At 41.9% G+C, this 22,813-nt stretch overlaps 1 protein-coding gene across 1 annotated transcript in view; it reads right to left on the bottom strand.

Moving 5' to 3' along the window:
- Window positions 1–22,813, bottom strand: part of SLC5A9 (solute carrier family 5 (sodium/sugar cotransporter), member 9) — a 92,749-nt gene that overhangs the window by 28,730 nt on the left and 41,206 nt on the right. Inside the window, exons 5-13 of the mRNA XM_015408590.1 lie at window positions 18,214–18,378; window positions 16,099–16,204; window positions 13,184–13,264; window positions 9,074–9,279; window positions 8,337–8,472; window positions 7,761–7,868; window positions 7,492–7,642; window positions 6,553–6,721; window positions 4,989–5,204 (exon numbers count right to left, since the gene is read on the bottom strand). Coding sequence (XP_015264076.1) covers window positions 4,989–5,204; window positions 6,553–6,721; window positions 7,492–7,642; window positions 7,761–7,868; window positions 8,337–8,472; window positions 9,074–9,279; window positions 13,184–13,264; window positions 16,099–16,204; window positions 18,214–18,378 — 1,338 coding nt within the window. The remainder of the gene's footprint in view (window positions 1–4,988; window positions 5,205–6,552; window positions 6,722–7,491; window positions 7,643–7,760; window positions 7,869–8,336; window positions 8,473–9,073; window positions 9,280–13,183; window positions 13,265–16,098; window positions 16,205–18,213; window positions 18,379–22,813) is intronic.

Below are 22,813 nucleotides of genomic sequence, written 5' to 3'. Positions count from 1 at the left end.
TCCTTTCTGAACTGCCTCCTTCAAAACTCTAAGGAATTATTCAATAGTCATCTGCCCAACTTCCATGTTTTCATCCAGCTCCTCCTCATTTCCCATTGTAAACTCCATTTCAAACAGATTTTCCAGTCCACTCTCTTCAGCATCCAATCACAGTATTATATTTTGTTTCGCAGTCTATTTTCATTTGTCCCCCTTTCCCCACCCTAACCAATAAACAGAACCAGCATAATACTGAGAACAATAGTTTTCTCCCCCCCCCCCCCCGAAGTAGGAAAAAAAACCTTGCAATTAAGTCCGTTTGCCTCCCGGCCGCTTTCCTTTTCGAATTTGGACATCTTTATTTAGGGGTATTCCTTCCCTTCTAACACTTCCAAGCTCACCATCTCTTCTGTGTTGCTGCAATTATAATCCATTTTCAAACTCTGGATACTTAAAAAAGCAGATGGTCGCGTCTGAAAAGAACATAGCGGCCATGTACTTCCCGGTCGATCATTTTGGCTTCAGGGCAGTTCTGGTCCCCCCCCCCCCACCTTGCCGATTGCGGGGGGGGGCAGAAAAACGCCCCCTGCTCCAGCTTCCTTTCCGGGGCTGCTGGTCGAGCTCTCCCGACGCTCAGGAGGCTTGAACAAAACAAAAGAGGGTCGGGTGGGTTGGAACGACCTGAACGCCCGCCCGTCGACACACCGTACCGGAAGCTTCCTCACTGTGTTCTTGATTGTTAAAGGTCATAGCATTTGTACCATGCCATCTTTCACCCCACTCCAGAAATCTATATCTATCTGGATGTATGGATGCATCTTTTATTTGCATTACTGAACTGTCAAAGGAAGGTATATGTGAATGGCTTCTCCGCCACTGAGAAAGCTTCACATATGCACTGAAACCTCTGTGTCCATGGCAAATAATTAGATCAAGGCACTTACTTTGCAGACTGGAGAACTAAACTTGATTCACCCTAAGCCATTAAGGGAGCAATCCTAAGTGAGTCTGCTCAGAAATAAAGCCTGTTAAATTCGATAGAACTTACTCTACAGTAAATGTGCACAGGAGTGCAGCCTAAACCACCTGCTCTCAAGCAGGGAATTAAACCAAGTTTCAGCTGTAAATGTGCATCCAGATTAGCATTTTTTAAAAAGATAAACACATGTGGGAAGATTTTTTTTAAATGCCACCATACTAAGAAAAATGATGATACTGAAGAAGCTGCAGAATTGCTTCTTCAAGGAAGAAATGGACAACCATCAAGCAAACATGATTTGGGAATACAAAGTCCCTGGTAATTTGAAATCCTGGAAATCAAAGGCCTATAATTTCACATTCTTGGACTACTCACATGCTCAGATAATTTCCCTTTCTGCAGAGAACATTTCCCAATTCTATTTTTTCAGATCCACTTCTGACTTGTTGGGGAACCGTAAACTGCAACCACTTAGAATAACAGTCTGTTTGGCGGCAAAGGCCACTGTACCTAAGCCCCTTACTCCATAAATTTTCTATACCTATAGTTTCTATCACAGATCAAATGAACAAATCACTTACTGAAGTCACATTAACTGCTTACTCTAGGTGGGTAGTTCTTAGTGGTCAGCTAGTAATTGTCTTCTTTTTTTTGCACAAGTGTACACATTAGAGCCCAACACCATTTTTCTTTCTTTTAGAAAAGGTGGTTTGTCGATGGAGAATTACAAGCAGAGGCATAGCAGTGAGGAGGAGGTTCCTAAAAATCCCCCCACCCACTGTCAGTACTGCAAATTGCTCTTTCAAGGATTCATAACACAGGTAAACTATGAGGGAAAAGAGATGAAGAGGGGAACTATTCAGTGAAGCTGTGGCTGTGGAAAGAATTGAGCATTCTTCCTTTCTGCTTCTCTGCTCCAAATCTTCCCACCTGAAGATGCTTTTCTAGGGGGGGAAAGGCATCAGGTTTCCGCTATGCATCATTGTGCAGAAGGTGTAGTTAATGACCCCTTACTCTGAAAGTTAAGTCTAAAAGGTCACTTAGAAAGGAATAGTAGTTTTAATACTTTGAATTTCAGGTACAAAATCTAGAAGACAGTTTCCAGCTGACACAAAAAGTTGTATAATCTCCTAAAGATTTATAGCTTTATTTAAATTATTTTCAACCAAGATGAGCATCAGGCAAGGCTAATCTTTCTTGTCACATTATACTAAATTGCTTTTATTTGATGTTCCTCATCTTTCCTGAAGAATCTTTTAAAGGTTCCCACCCCCTTTTTTGGGGTGCATGTAACTTGCAAAAGCTAACTTGAATGTAATGAAGTTAGAGGACAGAAAATAACCAAGTGACATTTCCCTCTTTCTAGCACTAATGGTGAGTGGAGGGGAAACTGCATTATGATTAAACAGTTTTAGTGGAAGCCACAAAACAAGCCAGTTTAAGTGTAGGTATGATTAATGTCAGTCTAAAAGTATTTATCTGTTTGTTTTGAAAATGATGCAGGGCCAAGGGCCACTGTTGTTTCTTCTTGTTGTACCATCTCTAGGTGGAAGACCTGGCAACTCTTAACTTTTGTTATTCACCATGTCCCTCAGAATGTCAACCATTTTAGAAAAAATATATTAAGTAAGGAGAAACATACTATGGAGAAAATGTTAAGAAAACGTTCTGCACAACCTTTTATGCATTGGCAATGAGATATTGCACTTTCCAATTATATATCAAACATGTACATACTTAATTAGCATGCTTACTACTGACAGCTGCTTAGCAATATATAAAGCAATAAATGATAACTAACAGCCCTAGATCCCAATGACAAAGGCTACTATTTCCAGTGGGCAAAATGAGTTTGCAGCAATGCACTATAAGCATCATACACTGTGGCAGGAAACTAACAGACCACCTGGTTTTGTTCCCCTCTCATAATCTGGTACAATGTTAGCATTGCACTTCCTATGCCATTCTCCATTTCCTCTTATTCTCTTCAGTTCCATTCTTAAAAGAAACTTTTGGAAAAGTCCCCACCCCCATTTCTGCTGTAAAACTAGAATAAATCCTCTTCCCAAATACCATCTGGCATATGGCAGTTTTGTTTCAGCTTCACAGTCTCAAATTTAATTGTAAGCTCCTTTGCAGAGTTTTCAAGGACGACATGACACAATATGGGCTATGTACAATGAAGACATATGAACTCTGAGGCATACCTAACAGATTCTTTGCATATTTGTTTTGTGGCTCAGCATCCATCACCACAGGGATGGGAGAGTGTCCAAAACAGTAGGGGAAAATGCTTCTGCTTGCTGTTCTTGGGCTATAATTCATTTAAAACTTGGTGCATTAATGGTACTACTCAAAACACCGGATACAAATCTCTCTTTCCCCTCCTGTTCATTGGTTATCTGCAGGACTTTTTAAAAAAAGACATGCCAGAACTCTCAAGAGGGAAGTGAAGTTTTCACTCTGTATACTGAAAACTCATAAACATTTTAAAAATAATTTTGTTGAAGAGGTTCTGGAACTCCGTTCTGGCACATTCCCCCCCCCCCCCAAAAAGCCCTAGTTATCTGTAAAGAACAATGTCATCAGAGACAGTTGCGCAGGGAGTTCTGCTGGGGTTATACATCTGTCTATCACCATGGTATTTCCATTAACTGTTATAAATATGTTGGCTGAATATATATTTTGTTTTGGAGGTATGTGTAGGAGGTTTCTCATTTTCTTTCTAGCAGTAGTATGGAATGGAAATTAGTGATCTGACCTGAAACAAATTATACTTTTCAATTCATTGTTATTTCAGTTCAAGTGCAATCAAATTTCATTCATCCCAATAGATTATGGAAACATATAGATAAGCAGTGAACTTTCACCACCTTTCAGCTTATAATGTCTCTCTTAGTGGGTTTACTGTACCATCACAAAGTTTGAGCAATTGTGTGTTACACTGTGGGTTGAGATGCAAGCTAGATATGAGATAAAATAAGTGTGCAACTTTGTCTCCACAATGCAAGCTCGGTATAGATCTCCTCACCCTGAATTCTCAACACACACATTTAGTCATCTGAACTGGCTTTCCTTTACTTTTTAGAGGATTTTTTTTAAAAAAGAAAGAAATCTGAAGCCACACATAACCAGACTGGTTCCAGTTCAGCCCAACATGGGTTTCTGATAATGTCCCAAAGTAATATGAATTGTTTCATCATATATGGAAGTGTTCAGACAGTTTCTTGAACAATACTCATGTAGAGAAGATTATGGAGGTATCCTTGCTGCCTGTTTCAATGGCTCACAAAACCCTTTTCCACAAGGTCAGAAACCAGGGTGGCTGAACATGGGGAAAGGGAAGGAGAGTGTTATCATTGTCTCTGCTTCTGAACATGCAGAACACAAATATGTGTGTAGCTAGGCAGCAGGGACAGTGAGTGAAATTCTGTGCTCCACCCATTCAGCATACATGCTTTCTGACCATGTAAAAGCCCAATACCAAACTGATTCTGGAAAAAACTAGCAGAGAAACACACACACAAACACCATTTTATTGCAGCAAATGAAGCAGAGTTGTATGGTACCAATGAAGTTGTTCAATGTAATTGAGGTTATTTTGGAAAAGCATGTTCTCTCCCAAAATGCCAGTACTTCAACAATATTAATCTTGTTAGCTTTCAAGATTAATGCTGTCTCTGTTGAAGTATGAGAGAGGGTTCAATTAGAGCCATTACATTCCCTCCTCAGCAGTCCATTGTAATATGATTTCTTCCTTACTGCCTGCCTCTCTCCTTTCTCCTTGGTAGGATGCACTGAGGTATCCCCCCAGCATGGAACCCTGTGTTCCATTTCTTGCGCTCACTGAACCTGAAGAAGTTTTTAACTCCACAGTACCTGGGAAGTAATGTGATTTGAAAGAAGGTCATCTTTGTAGGACAAGCTGGCTTGCTGTAGTGCTGTGGTCCAAAATCAGCACATTCTAGGACAACAAAGTCAATAGAGAACACTTTTAAAAGGAGATATTTGATCCTGGAGAGCCACTTACTTTTTCCTCTGGAATTGGTGGTGTGCAAAGACTAACCAAGAAGATAACAATGGCTGTGAGTGCACACAGGATGATAGCAAAATACAAGTAGTGCATGTCTTTCAACACAGCTGGCCTTTTGTCCTCCTCACCACAGGAAGGCACCCTGTAAATAAATTCCATGATCATCCGAATAAGACCGATGATGAGGCCAAACATCAGGCCCCAGAATGCACCCTAGAAGGAGAATGTAGGTGAAATGATGAATAGAAGGGTTGGAAATGTCAGCGTCTTTCATTTTCTTTATAATTCTTTTATAAAGTGGTTTTTTTACAATTGTTAGCTTCCATGTCAGTTAAGATTGATCAAAATATGTACATTTTCTAAAATAAATATTATTCCACACATTGGAAAGGAGCATGATCTTCAGTGTCTTAAGGAGTATTAACAGGTTCAGAGCTGACTTACTACAGGGCAAAGCTAGAATGTTCTGCCTCTCGTATCTGGTACATTCTCCTCAGATATATGTGTGTGTGTGTGTGTGTGTGTGTGTACATGTGTACATATATTTGTCAATAAAACTCCAGTGAACCAGAAAATCCACAGAAAAACTTAGTTTGGGACATGGATGTACAGATGCAGCAGGGAAGTTAGGTTTGAAGAGATTCCAAACTAAAGGCTGGCAGTGAACTGATGTCTTTCACCTGGAGGCTCTGGAGACAAGTGAAGGGACCTACACTTCCTCTGGTCTAGCATATACTGCAAAGTTATTTTATACTTCTAGCAGCATCCAAGAATACAGGGTTTTCATTTCATTTTGCAGCTAGTTTCTTATTGTTCATTGTAACTGATTTTCTTTTTAAAAAACACACTTCCCTCCCCTCTATACATTGTGCTTGAAGGGCAAATATCTGAGGGGAAGCAGTCAAAATGGGATTGCACTGAGTATAGAGGCAGCATTCCTAATCTTAAATCTTGTCATATAGGCCGTGTAGAGCTTTGGTTTAGGGTGCAAAAAGCTGTAGCTCCCCAATGCATAACAGATGAGGAGGTTTGCTTGTGCTGGTTTGGGAACAGTAGGGTTCATTTGGATTTGAGATGCTGAAGGGATGCAATATGACAATATGAAATCTAACAAAATCAGTTTATTTATTGAGTTTGTCAAACAGAGATGGGTGAAACACAGCTCCACTCCCAAGGATAGATTCCTCACAGAATTATATAAGAATGTGCTCTCTTGAAGTCTCAAATCAAAGGAGATTTGATGACTGCAAGATTCAAGCTAAAAAAAAATCAGCTTTGGAATAAGACTTACTTTCTAAGCAGAGAAGGAAAATAAATGTTGGCAATTCTTTATTCTTTTCTACTCCCTCCCTCCACTATTTGCTGTTAAAAAAGTAATCGAAGTCCTAAGAATCTTTTAAAAGAGATGCTTTAATGGGGCTAGATTCCACAGTTGTTGCATTCAAGAGAAGTCAGTCAATATAATCATAATGAATGGTTTGACTGCCCTTAAAACTATGAAACAATGGCATTTGGGAGATGCTATTATTCATACAAACCTCTTCATTGATTCCGTACTTACTGGCTCATTGATCCTCTTGCAGAAGATTGCTAGGATGAAGAGTGCAGTGATGGGAGGCGCTAGGTAACTGGTTATTGACTGAATGTAGTCAAAGAGCTGACCACTGTTGGCTGTCTGGATGATGGGGATCCAGAGAATGCTGATGGCAACAAGAATCAGAACAAACACCCTAGAACAACAGAACAAAGGATATGACTTCTACACAACTAAGAAAAAGAAATCTAACCCTAACTTGTGCTTTGCATGTTTCTAGGGAGGGAATTATCCATATACAGCTTGGCAGAAAGGCCTTTGTTGAAAATGATGAGGTGTCCATCATTGATAGCCTAAAAGAAGTTGGCCTAAAAGAAGATGAGAGGATGATCTTGTTAGGAATGTTTCAACAAACCTTGTAATGCCATGACTTCTTCAGACAGCTATCATCCTGAGGCCTCTGCCTCCATAATAAATGTTTATATAAAGCTTTTGACAGATTTCAGTACTATATACAAGCATAAGCTTCAAATATAAAGATGGGAAGCTGTAGAAGACAATAGTGTGTGCATTGTCCAAATTTGCTTTGGGATCAGGTTTAATGGTTTGGTTTGAAAACTTATAAGTAGCTCAGTTTGCATTATCTGAAGCTTTCCTAGGAATAGGAAAGCACTGTTTCCTAGGAATAGTTTGCATTGTTTCCTATGAGACTTGTCTTTTGCAGCATTTCAAATGGTTTCCAAGATGTATGTAGACTCCAATAAGACCTTAACAGGTGGAATTCAAGTATATCTTAGTTTAAGTAGTAAGGGATCCTGGCAGCTGACAATCTGAAACCCCTACAGAAGCATTAAGTAAGCCACACACTCCCATATATTATGTGCAGCTGAGCACACTCAGTTATGAACATAGTTGCTCTCCTAGTACAATCAGATCACTGAATAAAGGTATAAAGAAGAAAAAAACCTTCCGACAATCATGAGTTCCTGTTCGGTGGCCTTATTACGGAGTCGCTGCCAGATATCTATGGCAAAGAGTGTGCTGCTGCTATTGAAGATAGAGGTGAGAGAACTCATCAAAGCAGCCATGATCACAGCAATCATCAGACCACGGAGGCCTAAGAAAACAATAACGGAAACCTAGTTAATATTGATTGTTAAACTAGTCCATTTCCTGCTTGGTCCATTCCCTGCCTGGCTAGGCCACCTCATTCGCAGTAAATTAAATTCTCTCACCTACAGGCATGAGTTCAATTACCAGTTTAGGGTAGGCAATGTTTGAACAGCCAACTTTAGCTCCACAGACTTTCTCACAGATTGCTGGGTCCACACATCCCACTTCATCTAAAGCAGGAAAATACAAGTTTTATTGTAGAGAGTATAGAGAACAACTTTTCACAGTTGCCATTTGAAGTACAACAAACACAAAAGGGTAGTGCCTTTCAGGCTGTTTTTCAGACTCAAAACATATTTTCTCTGTTCAAAAATGTTAGGAGTTTCTGACACTTCCATCTATACCTATAAAGGGTGTTTATAGTTTATCTTGTGATGACTGCTTGTACATGTATGGCAAGGTACATGCTACCACAAGAAGCATGTAGTTATGTGGTAAATCAAGCTTTAGTACATTCTCACAAACATTTATTTATTTATTTTATTCAATTTATTTGTAAATAAATTGTAAATATGGTAAATTTAAATGATCATGTGGCTATGACAAGACTCTACAGATTACTGCCTGTGCCCTGCAGTAAGTTTACAATTAGTGAATATAGCCACCAATAGCTTTATTATAACCTCATGACAGCTTACCTGGAAAGAGAGCTCTGCTGATCATGCCTGGCATGACAATGAAAAACATAGGGAAAATTTTCAAATATCCACCCAGCACTGATCCACCTTTAGCATGAGAAAGGTTCTTTGCTGAAAGAGACCTTTGTACAATGACCTGAAGTAGAATAGAAAAGGAGGAACAAGTTACTATAATACTAAGTTGACCAGATCACATAGTTTTAGCGAATTCCAAATTATGTGAGAAACAGCCCTTGTAAATAAGAGAATATGAGTTTGGTTCCACAAATGCTTATGCAATGCTCTGGTCATCTAGACAGCTAACAACTCTTCAGTAAGCAGAAGTTATGTTCTATGTGGAACAGCTGACAGGCTTCTCTTTCTTTTAGTACCTCACATCCCATATCACAGTTAGGGTTATTGTCCTGCCCATTGAGAGTAGAACTTGTTATATTTTGCACTTCATTACTTTTTCCTAATGACGTGCTTTAACTCTTCAGCTGAATTCTCTTATAGAAAACGTGCTTAAACTCTGTGTAACACAAATCATTCCTATGTTCTGAAAGTAAGAGGGGAAAAACAATTTCACAACTTATTCATCAATCTTTTCTGGGAGGAAAAAAAAAGGATTTCAATTCCTACATAATCTTTTCCATGTGTGTAATTTCACAGGCCTCATTCCCCAAACTTCTACTAATGGAAAATAATAAATCTTAACATTCTTCAAGAAGTGGAGGAGGGACTAACATTGACTTTACCTGATCAGTGCACCAGCACCAAAGGGCAAGCACTGAGAGCCCAAAGATAAGTCCAGGCCATGGAATATCTCCAGTAACAGGATCCCTGAGCATGTGGAAGGCATCTTGGCGTGGGAAGTGACAGGTAGTATTTGGGACAATGACACTGGGTATTGCTCTACTATACTTTTCTTGCAGCCCTTCATACCACCCAACTTTCTCAAAGCCTGAAAAGAAGGGGGAGGAAACACATAAGTAAACAAAGATCATTTCCTGCATTTTTTTTTTCTTTAGCCATCAGTCTTTTCTTCCTCCAGGCTCCTTTCTCATTCTCTCCCTGCATTCATGGAAGCTGTATGAGAAAACCATTCAGAATGTAGTAGTCAAAGAATTTTAGATTGGTTGAGTGGTCTTGCAGCCTGTACAAAATCAACCAGTTATTAATCCCTTTGTTTTCTCCTTCTCCAGCATCAAGCATTGTTGAATTGTATGTTATCCATTAGGGTTGCCAACCTCCAGGTGGTGGCTGGAGATCTCCTGGGATTACAGCTGATCTCAAGGCAACAGATAACAGTTCACCTTCGGAAAATGGCTGATTTGGTAGGTGGACTCCATGGCATTACACCACACTGAGGTCTCTCCCCTCCCCAAACCTCACCCTCCCCAGGCTCCACCCCCACCCAATCTTCAGATATTTCCCCACCCAGAGCTGGCAACCCAAGTTATCATTCTGCAATCACTTGCTGGATTGTCTTTTCCTTACAGGAAAACACCAGAGGGGAACGATTGTCATAATGCAACAAAAGCAGTGAAATGTGGATCTACCACATCCCTTCATGATTCTGAGGGTTATTTTGATTTAACCATTTGTTGTTACATCCCTGTAGAAAGTGAAGATTAAAACAACACCCCTGCTTTCCAAAGCCAGATCAGTTTCAATATATTTTGTTACAGTTTCTGGTAAGCATGTTTCCTGCCCTGGCTAGGTGTGGGGAGTGAGTTTGCTTACATGTGAAGATTTGGGAGGTCAATGGCAAACAGATGTGAGGGGTTAGGAGATCAATGGCCATTAATTGCCTGGCCAATAGGAGTATATATACAACTTTCCCACCGATTTTGCCTCATTTGTTTTGTGCAAGCAAGGAGAAACAAGATGTAGCTGTTAGATGCTCTGACTTTTGAGCCAGGACATGTTGCCCAATTTCTGGAAAACCCAGTTGGGTAGCCTCCTAGAGTCATGACCCCCCCATTGAGCTGGCTCTGGACTCTGACGTAGAAGTCTTCAAGGAGCCAGAGACATGACCTGGAGGAGAGTAGGTAATTCCAGAAGACCCTTGCAGGGCAGATGTCCCTGGCCCACCTGCTCCAGATTTTGCCTTGAGGAGCCTCCTCTACCAGAACTTTCCTCTGTCCCCACAGGTCCTGGGGCAACTAAGTGCCAGTCCAGGACTCAGTCTACAAGCTCACCAGAATCTGTCTCTCCTGGCAGGACTGGTGGAGGCAGAGGACTTGTGCCAAGATAGCCCAGAGAATATGCAGTGCCAAGCTGGCAGCCAATGCTCCACCTTCAGGGCCAGATCATGGTGGATGTAATCTTTTTCAGGATTCTGGCCTCAGTTAAGCCTGGCTAGATGAATCCCAAGTGCTGCTTCCAGAGTAGGTGGACCTGCTATCCTTTCAGCCTATTTAAGCCTTGGGCTGGGTGGAGAAGCTTGTTGAATCAACTGGCCCACTAGGCGCAAGTCCCTGTTCCAGTTCCTTGCCTCCAGCTCCTGTTGATTCTCAAGCCTCACTAACCAAGCCTGAGGGCACTACCACTCAAGGCTCTGCTTGCAGAATACCGAACACCTAGAAATCCCACATTAACGGCTGCATTTCAGAAGTTTTAACAAGTCCTAGTTAACCCACACACTGCTGCCTGTTCTCTTTATTTCAGGGTATGGGGGCTTCTCAAGTCTGCAGATATGAACATCTGATAAATCCTTCTCCAGCTTTGTAGAAAGGCAGGAAATCTCCTCACCAGCTCTTGCTTGTTGGAACTAAGCTTCTGGATTTTCCTTCATTCTAGGGCTTAGTGATTGCTCAGAATCAATCCAATCACCATATTAATTTTCAAGAAATCCTCCCAAATCCTCTGTAAAGTGCAACACACCATCTCTTGCATTGTCTTATTACACCTTAGTAATTTACCATTCTGCTGTATCAAGGGATATAACCTGGAAAGGTTTAAATCATTCTATACAGATTAGATCCATATGCTTGTTGTTGGAGACCATTTGTCATCACTGTGGGACTTGTCCTGTGGAGTTCCACAAAACACAGTTTTAACTCTCATGCTCTTTAATTTTTATGTAAAGCCCTTTGGGAAGATCCTTAATGGTTTTGGACAACCATGGCAACCAGCTGTATATTCTTTGTCCAGACAAGTAGTGCTGCTGTTGTAGATGTCCTGAGCCACTACCTGGCCACTGTAGTCAAGTGGCTAAAGGTGAACAAATTGAAACTGAACCCCAACAAGGTGGAGGTGAAGTGGCTAAGGATGTCTGATGACTTAGAGAGTTTTATGGTTCCCACCTTTGATGAGCTTTAACTGACCTTTGCTACCTCAGATAAGAATCTGGGGATTATATCTGACCCAGCATTATAGCTGGAGAAACAAGTTAATTAAGCCACAAATGCTTTGTTCCATCTTAGTTTAGCCTGAAGAATGGTTCCCTACCTCATGCTGGCTGATATGGACACATGGATCCATGACACTGTAACCTAAAGGCCAGACTATCTTAGCACACTCTGTTATTATTATTTAGGGGGTTTTTTTGTGAGTCTGTGCTTGCCTTGAAGACAACTCAGAAACTTCAGCTCCTACAGAACACTGCAGCTGGATTACCTTCAGAAGCTAGGAGAAATATACATATAATATCTAATCTGCAGTCACTCCATTAGTGATTTACTAATTTCTGGGTTCAATTCAACATACTGATTAGTATCTACAATTCCATTATGGCCTAGGATCTGCATATCTGCAGGACCTCTTCTTCTCTGCTGTGTTGCCACAGCTTCACTCATTTCAGCAAACCTTTCTGAAGGTGTCACTCTTCAAATGGTAAAGATCTACAGTTGCCTGTACCCAAGCATTGCATCTCCCACTGGGTAGAATGACCTGTCTCAGGAAAGTGATCTTTTTATTATTCCACAGAGTGTGTAAAATGGAATTGTTCAGGAGGGAATTACTGCTAGAGATGGTGAAAAATGCTTTCTCCCTACCTAGATCTGGTCAATCTGGTTATATGGATCCATGCCACAGTAACCTCAAGGCTAGACTACTGTAACATACTATCAACATTGCCTTCAAGGGCTGACATGTGTAAACTTCAGGAGGTACAACACAGCAGCTCAATTACTATCAGGAACTATATTTCACCTATTCTGTACTTTGTCTCTCAGTTCAATATAAAGTGTTGGTTATTTTCTACAAAGTACTTCCAAGTCCTAGGACACACTTAACTGCAGGACCTTCTTTTCTGATATGATCCAGTCCAACAGCTTTGCTCAGCTGAACAAAGCCATCTGGAGGTACCATCATGCAAATGGGTAAGAAGATCCAACAACTACACATACCAGAGTACCAACTGTTGCAGCTCCCACTCGGTGAAATCACCTATCTAATGAGATCAGGAAGACCCCCACATAATTCCATAGACTGCATAAAATGGAATTGTTCAGAAGGGTATTTTTATTAAGGAAATAGTGGTATAGTTTTAATGATTGTGATAAATTTTAAGCGGTTTCATTGCATGTATTTATTGTACTGTTTTTATTGCATTGTTTCCTAATTTTGCAATCCAGTTTTATTGCATTGTTCATTGCTTGTATTATACCATTTTCATTTCATTATTTCTAAATTTAATACTCCACCTTGAGTTTCAACAAGAAAGGCAGGCTATAAATTAATTAATACATAATACATGTATTAATACATTAATATGTATCTTTATATTAGTCGGTTTATTATGCAGTTCGATATGCAGTTTGTTCCTCAGTACAGATGGCATTGATCCAGATGGTTTTTGAAGCTAAAATGTATCATCCTGTCAACTAAAGGAAGTAAGCAACACATTTCTTTCCTCTCACCTATGAACATGAGAACCAGAGCTCCAAACACCATGATCACAGTCTGCAGAGCATCTGTGTACATCACAGCAGTTAAACCGCCTGTAGAAAGAACAACAGAAAACTGACTTTATTACCAGTGCATCTATATTTTTAAAAAGAGGTTGCTTTGGATGTGAGTTTACGTCACTCTAAAAAATTAAATGCAAAGCATTAAAAGAAGGAACAACTGGGGAGGGGGGTGGGAGAAATAATAATCTAAAATTGAGAATGCTCTGCTGTGGTTAAATGGCTATAAGTGAACGAGTCAAAACTGACTCCTGACAAGATTGAGGTAATGCTGCTGGTGAAGGGTGAGGTTCTGATGGATATTGTGGTTCCTATATTTGATGGGGTTCAGCTGACCCTTGCTGATTCAGTTAAGAGCCTAGGGATCATACTGGACACAGAAAATTAATGCAGACACAAAAAATGCTTTCTTCCATCTCCACTTAAACTGGAAGATGGCTCCCCTGCCTTGACTGATCTGGTTATGTGGATCCATGCCAGGGTGACTAGATGGTTGTAATGCACTCTAAAGGGGTGTGCTCTTGAAGTCAGCTCAGAAACTCCAGTTGGCATAGCATGCTGCAGCTTAGTTACTATCAGGAGCTAGGCACAGTAACCTAAAGCCCAGACTGTTGTAATACTCTCTACATGGGTCTGTGCTTGAAAACAATTCAGAAACATCCAGCTGGTACATACATATAATATATGTATGCATATTATACTCATTCTGCAGTTTTCCCATTGGTTGCCTGTTGGTTAGCTGGTTCAATTCAGGGCACGGGTTATCACATACAAAGCCCCTCATGGCCTTTGACCCTCACACCTGCAGGATCGCATCTGCTGCTATGCTCCACCATGACAGCTTTGAACATCTGAGCAAAGTCAGCTGAGGCTACCATTCTGTAAGTGGGTAAAATCTATAGCCACCTGTATATATGCATTCTCTGTTATGGCTCCCTCTTTTTACACCAGTTTGGTGTAGTGGTTAAGTGCGCGGACTCTAATCTGGGAGAACCGGGTTTGATTCCCCACTCCTCCACTTGCACCTGCTGATGTGACCTTGGGTCAGTCACAAGCTCTGGCACAGCTGTCCTTGAAAAAGAGCAGTTTGTGTCAGAGTTCTCTCAGCCCCACCCACCTCACAGGGTGTCTGTTGTGGGGAGGGGAAGGGAAAGGAGTTTGTCAGCCGCTCTGAGACTCCAAGTGAAGGGCGGGGTATAAATCCAATCTCTTCTTCTTCTTCCTCTTCTTTTTAGAATGTCCTGCCTGATGAGGTCAGGAAGGCTCCCACACTGTGTAACACAGAACTGTTCAGATGGACATTTTTATAAATGGGATAAGGTTTCAGAATAATAGAATGATTCAAGACGGCACTTGTGTTCATTAATTTAAAACATTTCTGTGCTGGTTCATCGGAGGTCTGCTCAAGGTGGCTTGCAATTAAAGTAATAAAATCAGTATAAAAATAACATGACATTAAAACAAACCACTGGACATAAACAGCTTAAAACTATCCTTAAAACAGCCCTCAGACCAGAAGCAGATAATTAAAAGCTGTAAAGATAAACCCCCTGATTAAAAGCCTGAGTAAAAAGATGGGTACCTAAAAGACAGTAAAGTAGGTGCCCAGCTAGCCTCAAGGTGAGGGGCATTCCAGAGGCAAGGTGTCATCACAGAAAATGCCTTGTTTTTGTTACATGATATGATGTTAAGTGAAAAGTAATAATGTTTTATTCTTTTTGAATTATTGCAAGATTCATTCCAAGTTCTGCCCCAGAGAACCCACAAAATGAGGTTGCAGATGCAGATACTGGTTTTACCAAATATACCACATTCAACCAGCTATGGCAGCTTGTTGAAAATATTCCTATTTTGTCTCATCCATATAAAGTCAGTGCTATCTGAAGGAAATGGAGTAGTTTGTGACAGTTTCATTCTGTGGATGTTCTATCCTCAGTTTGCACTAACAGTACAGAGAATGAGAGCTAGTGTGGTTTAGTGGTTAGAGGGTTAGAGTAAGCCTGGAAAGGCCAAAGTTCAAATCACAACTTACACTGGAAAAACTTGGGTCAATTATTTCATCTCTGCCTCACCTGCCTCCCAGGATTGCTGTGAGCATAAAACAGGATGGAGAAACACTGTAGACTTTGGAGGACAGGTGGGCTAAAAATGCAGGGGTCATTTCCTGCAGGAGCACACGGGAGTGGAGCTCTGGCAGTAAAGAGCTCAGGGGGCGGCCACATGCAACAAGTCCCACCCCCTGCTCCCAGCAGCCCTCAGTTAGAGGAAGAAGCAGCCAGGTAAGTTGCAGAGCCAACAGGTCCAAACCAGCCCAGTGGCACCTTTAAGACCAAGTTTTATTCAGGTACAAGCTCTCCCTCCTCTGCGAGGACAGATCTGCACACACCCCCCCCAATAGCTAGCAATCCAAAACAGTCTAGTGGAGCCTGAGAGGTGGGTGTTGCCTTCTGACACACTTCCAGTGATGTCAGGGGGTGTGGCATATGCAAATAAGTTATGCCAGTGAGTTGTGCTAATGAGCTCCTGCACTTCTTTTTCTACGAAATGACCCCTGTAAAAATGTAACGAATTAAATAAAATTAATGAATAATGGTTTGATGATACTGAACAACCACATATGAAATAACTACTTCTGCACAACAAGAAGTTGCTTTTGAAGATACCAGGCTGAATGCAGCAAACTGCAGACTACTGCAGTTTGTTTCAAATGGTTCTCCAATCACTATTGTGGATATTTCAAATCAAGCTGATGGCCTAGACTGAATTAAAGTCTCTGATTTAACGTTTTACTGATATAGAAGAGCTTAGATTCTAGATAAACTATATATTCCAAATAAAAATATTCTCTGACTATACTGTGCAGTTACCAGCTATAGTGTAGATGGCTGTCACCACTAACAAGATCACTGTAGACAGGTAAAGGTTCCAGCCCAAGGAGATTTGGATAAAAAGCGCCCCAGAGAAAATGTCTGTCTAGAGGAGAGAGGGGAAAAAAGTATTTGTTACTGTCAGGTCCAGTCATTCAGTATGTCTCTATAATAGTTCTGTTAAAAAAATATTTTAAATTGTTCAAATGGCTAGGATGCAAATGGCCAGGTTGTGGGATCTTTTGACTGCCTGAATAACATAAATTCCTTGAGCAGATTCTCATTTCAAAGCCTTAGCTGAGTAGGTCCTCAGGATGAATATATATATTCTCTGTATAAATAATTTGGGTACAACCTGTTACCTTTGGTTTTTCATGTAAAAAGAACTTTTATTTATAAACCCATATTTATACGCCCATATCCATCAAGACTAGGGTTGTCAGGCCTGTGCTTGTGAATCCTGAGATCTCTTGGGGGATAGAGCCTGTGAGGGGGAAGTGTCACGGATGCTGTGCATTAGTTCCAGGTGATCACATTGATGTCACAGCCCATGATACTCTAGGAATTTCCCCAATCTCTATGGACGGGAATTCCTAGAGTGTCACAGAGGGCTATGACATCATTCCCCGCAATTTTTATCTTGCTATTCACTTGAATTGAGCACAGGTAGTTGAGAGTGGGGTAGGAGTTCACCCATTATGGGCAGGCACTTATCAACCTTAATCAAGAATCAGTAGTGCTTAGGTCCCATTAAAACTGATAGAACTTCTTAGCTGTATATTAACTCATGCCAATGACTTAAATGGGATTTAATGATAGCTAATTATTTTTGATTGGGACTAGCGTATGCACACTTGTAAATACAACTTCAATATAAAAATATGAATGAGAACTAATTTAATATTGGGAAGAGCAATAATTAGAATGAAAAATGATGATCATCCTGTCCTTATATGTAAAAGCATTTTCACATGGCAACATTCTATGCCTGCCAAAATCAGTTGGCTCTGTGATATGTCAATCACAAGGTGTCTCTATCCAATGGCTGCATTGCCTGAGTTCTCTCCCACCCACTGCAGCCTAGGCCACTCTTCTCTGATTGGGCCAGCATTTCAAGGTCATTTGCATATGGAAGCTGATTGGACTTCACTCCATTCCGCACCTCAAACTCCCCGCCCCCGTTTGCATATGTGACCTGGTGTATTCTGAGGTAAAATATGTCCTCACCCACAACACATCACTTCTTTTTCAAAAGAAACAAACCCAATAACACAACCATGCCACACCACAAAAAAGACAGAGCTCGTTGTATGTATTTCCTCAACAGGCCTTATTCCTAGTACTAATATAAAGTAAAAGTTTTGTTAGGTGGATTGATGAAAAACGGATGTTGCCAATGAGCCAAATATGACAGTTAACAAAGCGTTTACTTGATGTAGTTGCAAGCAGACAGAAGCACCAGATTTGTGGAGGCTGTGCCTGGGACCCAGGCAGGACCTGCAGCCTGTTCTCCCACGGCCTATTTGGCATTGCTGCTGCTGGCCACCAAGCCCAGCCCAGGGATGGCAAGAGGGCATCAGTGTTAAATGGGTGGTGGGTGGTAAGCTTGTGGGTTTTGGGCATGGCTCTCACCTACTTGTCACTGCTGCCTGCTCACTATCACTAGGCTATGCTGGGCAGAGCAGGTGGCATGTCCCCAGCATGCTGGTTAACCAAGCATTCCGGTAACACATATAACTGGAGGTTCTGGCATTGAGAATGTCGAGTCAGATTATTTGAGAGAGTAGTCTTATGACAGCCTTGTTCACTTATCCAGCAATTTTGGGTATATAACATTTATAATTTTACCTATCCAAAATAGATGGAGAAGTATAGGGTTATCCTAAGATTAATCTTGCAGATTATCTAACCAGACATCAGAAATGCCAGAGCCTTCAATTATATATGTGTTGACATAAGATAGTATCTGAGGTGAAACAGTGTACAGAGAGTGGCAGTCCTGATGAGAATAGTTCACTGAGAATGCTGGAATGACTTGTTCGAACATGTTGTATTCTATTTCTCAGAAAATTCTCTGCTGTAGAAGCCACAATTATATGCCCACAGAATACATACTGATATCTTGGTGAATATATACAGGATAAGGGACAGCACCGATAGGTAGATTTGAATCCTCTGGCCTCCAAATCTTTTCCTCAAGTATTCTGGCATAGTGACTACTCCTGCAGCAATGTAAACTGGCACAAAGATCCAGCCAAGGACCAGCAATGCCCAGGTAGCCTAGCCAGAAAGAAGGAAAATATCCACGCATTATATTGTTTTTGCACAGTAAACACATTCAGTTCTATACATTCAATGCTATCAGTTCAAAAAATGTGAAAGTAAATCACCAGCCTCACCATTGACACAGAAGGCAGAGACATGAAGTGTTTTGAGAATGGGATATGATATTTGGTTCTCAGCTAGACAAGTATAGAGCAACTTAGCAACTAGAAAAAAGGTATGCAGGCAATAAAGAATGGTTGAAATAGATGTATTAAGACAGTGTGGATGCACTGGTCTCATTCTGTTATGGGAGTGGTGCCACATCAGTCTGCAATCTGTGTACAAAAAGACCCAGGTCTCCAAAAGCTCAGAGTCTGATGTTCTAGTGTGAATGGTCACATATGTGCACCTTCCCTGTTCTTTGGGTAACAACTGGCATAGCTAAATACAGTTAATATAATCAAGCTATTTGAAAATAATACTAGTCATAACACTGTTAATTTGGGGAGATATATCTCTTTTCCCCATCCCACTTCTTTGTTATTTTAGCCAGAATGCATTTCATTGTACCAGGAGATTATTAGAGAATGACCTTTAGCACAAAAATAAATCATTCATCTTAGAGACAGCTGATATGCAGCTTTTTGGCAGCTGAGAAGTACACATTTCCCTTTGGATCTCTGTAGGATTCCACTCCAAGTGAATTACTTTCACTGCAAGCAACACCAGATCCTTCAAAAGAGGAACAGCCTTGATCTTCAAACATCACTAGTAAGGAGTTAGCCCCCTTAGCACCACTTAAAGGTAGTGACAAAAGCTGAATAGAATTTGTCCAGGTACTTATATTTGAAAATAGCTGCCAAAGAACTTGTTTATAGCAATATTCCATCGAAAACCATGCCTTTTCTTTAGAACTAAAAAACTCTGAGGAAGGGGAGTGGGCTCAAAATCATAATGTCCAGAGAGACATTTCTGAAATGTACATCATGGGATCAGATTTTGCTTTTGGCTTCCACAGAGACTCTGTTAAATCTCCTATAGGAAGAGTTTATTGCAGAGGCGTTCTAATACACTATGCACTGGGGGCACCGTGGCATTTCAGGTTATTTCTATTTCAGAACATTTTTTAATATTCTTAAGCCAATTTGTCCCAGTATTCCTCAGAATTTGCTATAAAGGACTGTGAAAAAGTTGGAAGCTAGAATCATTTCTAGCAGCAAAGGGATGATACCTAGGAGTCTGTAGTCAAATTTAGGGGCTTGCTTATTTTTACCATCTGACAGTAATCCCAACCAGGGGTCATTTCATAGAAAAAGAGGTGCAGGAGCTCATTAGCATAACTCATTAGCATAACTTATTTGCATATGCCACACCCCCTGACATCACTGGAAGCTACCCTACAACAAGCATGAAAATACAGATCCAGTTAGTATTGCTATTTATTTTTGTGATAGTTGCTATACAAAGCCTCCTGCGTTCAGCTTTTTAAAGTCCAGTTTTCTTAGAAGGGCAAATTAGCAGTGACCTTTGCTACATATAAGTGAGGTTGGTTTGTTTTGTAAAAGGAAGTTACATTCTTATCACACCAATGTACCTGTATAGTTACATGAAAAATAAATTATTGCAAAAACCCTGTCCAAATAAATGGTCTACTTGTATGAACAGTGTGACATTAGAGAATGGGACTTGTGCAAAATCATAGGGTTTTTTATATGCTCAGCAAAAACTTTTAATAATGGAAGAAATGCCACAATCTCATGCAAGTTTCTCTTTCAGTCACTTGCAAGCACTCCAGCAAGTGGTACACATTCCGCATGCTCCATGTTTCACAGGGCTAGCAGATCTACTATCTGGAAAAGACATCCTCCCTTCTCTAGCAAATTATGAATAACCTGACCCCTTGAGAGAGAGGTGTGCCTAAAACAGAGTTAAACACATGACACATATAATAACATTAAATAACATTAAATACATAACCAAGTTGCCTTCTTCAAGTGAATACAAGCTAAGCTTTGCCTGTTGCTGTGAGCAAGACAATTCCTACGGGGTTTTTTTTTGGGGGGGGAACATGCCAGAACAGAATTCTGGAACCTCTTTGACAAAAATCTTTTTAAAGGACCCGTTGAAGACATCGTTAACCTGACCCCCTGTGAAATGCAGTGATCATCCCAGTTAAGTGGTACTTTAATGTGCCAGCATTCTGTTGTGGCCCTGGCCTGGATGGCCCTGGCTAGCCCAATCTTGTCAGACCCTCTGGAGCTAAGCAGGGTCAGCCCTGGTTAGTACTTGGATGGGAGACCACCAAGGCAGCCCAGGGTTGTGACACAGAGGAAGGCCATGGCAAACCACCTCTGAACATCTCAGGCCTTAAAAATCACTACGAGGTCACCATTGGTCAGCTGCGACTTGATTGCACTTTCCACCAACAATTTTGTTGTTGGGTAAGAAAAAGGCCTGACAAAACCCTTGGGGCTGTGCACTTTGCGCACACACAGAGGATCAGAGAGAGACACACAGAGGGGCAGACACACACACACACACACAGAGGGGCAGCGAGAGAGACACAAACAGAGACACACACATACAGAGAGGCAGAGAGAGAGAGAGAGAGAGAGAGAGAGAGAGAGAGAGAGAGACAAACAGAGATACACGCAAAGAGGGGCAGCGAGAGACACAGAGGAACAGAGGGGCAGAGAGAGACACACACACATACACACACACAGAGGTGCAGAGACACACACAAACAGACTCACACAGAGAGAGGGGCAGAGAGATACACACAAAGGGGCGAAGAGACACAAACAGACAGACATACACAGAGGGGCAGAGAGACACACACACAAACAGACAGACACACAGAGAGAGATCCTGCAGCTCTGGTAAAACATGACCACCACATTTCATAAGTGAAACTTCAGGATCTCTCAAAGTCTTTTCCCACCAGTTCTTTGATTGGTGCCACAAGAACAAATATCTATATTTTAACTGAACTGCTGCTGTCTACCCAGGTCTCATCCACAATCCACCACCCATGATCACCAATTCAGTGAGAGACCCAGGCCATTCAAGAGTCTACCTTTCAGACATATTTTGAGCCACCTTTTCTGCCAAGTTAAAGAATATTAAAATTATTCAGTAGAGCTTCATCACTCTTTCGCCATACAATGGTTTATCCCCCACCCTGATGCCATTTTAGGCTTCTTCACCTTTAACAGAGGCAGGATGAACAGCCATTAAACAAACAGAGCTTCCCTCTTTCCTGCCAGTTCATGTGAGGAAACGTTTCACCTACTAGACTACTGAGGGGGGGTAGCCTTCTTCCACTCAGCTTTCCCCCCCGGGGGGGGGGAATTAAGCAGAGAGACACCCATGCTTTCTGCATGTTAGTATATGAAAGGCGGAGGGGGCACAACAACCCTGCCTCCCAGAATCAGTGTGAGAAGCAGCTTGGGCTGCTATTCAGCTCAAGGCCAGGACATTTACTTGGGAACAAACCTGTCAAATGCAGAGGGGCTTACTTCGGAGTAAACTTGCACAAGCTTGGGCTACACAGCTGGAAACCGATGGGCCTCAGTTGGGCTTACTTCCAAGTAAGCATATAGGCTCAGGTTGGAAGAGCAACAGCTAGGAAGCACTGGCCGGCAGCCCTGGAGTTGGGGGTGGTGGTGATAAAAATGATGCTATGGGGCTCTGGGGGTGGTGGTGCAGGATGCCTGAGCCTGCCTGCCCTGCCCACCTGGCTTCCACCCCTTCCAGGAGGTGGCTCTTTTCTCCCACGTCGCTTGGTTCCATTCTTCCCGGGTGGCAGGCAGGTGTGCACAGAGCCCTCCCCTTTAGCCCCTGCTTCCCCGGCTCTTCTTGGCATCTGCCCAGCTCGAGGGGAGTGGCGCTCAGTGCTGCCTTCTTATCTCGCTCCAGCAGCAGCCCATGTGAAAATGCTGTGGACATGCGCAAAGGCCAGGTGCCTGGAAGCCGCTAGTCCCAGCTGCAAAGTTTGCAAGTAGCGGACCGTGTGAGGGGCTCACTCTCCCCACCAGCTGCCTTGAATTCCAGCTCGCTGCTTCCAAGGGGGTGGCAGGGCAGGGAGAAGGCAGGGCTGGCCCCAGAGGAAGGACCTCTCCCAGTCCTTTGTTAGCATCCCTTTGCCTGAAAAAAGCAGATTCCCACGAGCTGCTTTTTCCCCCCAGGGGAGATAATTTGCAGGAGCCCTTCTTCTACCCATGGAGGATGCGGGCATTTCTTGCCCATCTGCATCGGCCAGCAGGTGGGGAAAGGCATGGGGGGACCTCTGCAGGCCTTTCCCTGCCCACCTGCATTGGCTTACCTTGCTGCAGGAACGGGGCTTGCTGAGCTCCTTACTGCTGGAGCACCATTCTGGTGCGCTCCGGCAGGAAATGACCCCTGATCCCAACTAATGAACTACATCATCAAACCACAGACAAATTAATAA

Source organism: Gekko japonicus, unplaced genomic scaffold (genome assembly GCF_001447785.1).
Source record: "Gekko japonicus isolate JY-2015 unplaced genomic scaffold, Gekko_japonicus_V1.1 scaffold1494, whole genome shotgun sequence".
Taxonomy (NCBI): Eukaryota; Metazoa; Chordata; class Lepidosauria; order Squamata; family Gekkonidae; genus Gekko; species Gekko japonicus.
This window is presented reverse-complemented; position numbering and strand designations above follow the sequence as displayed.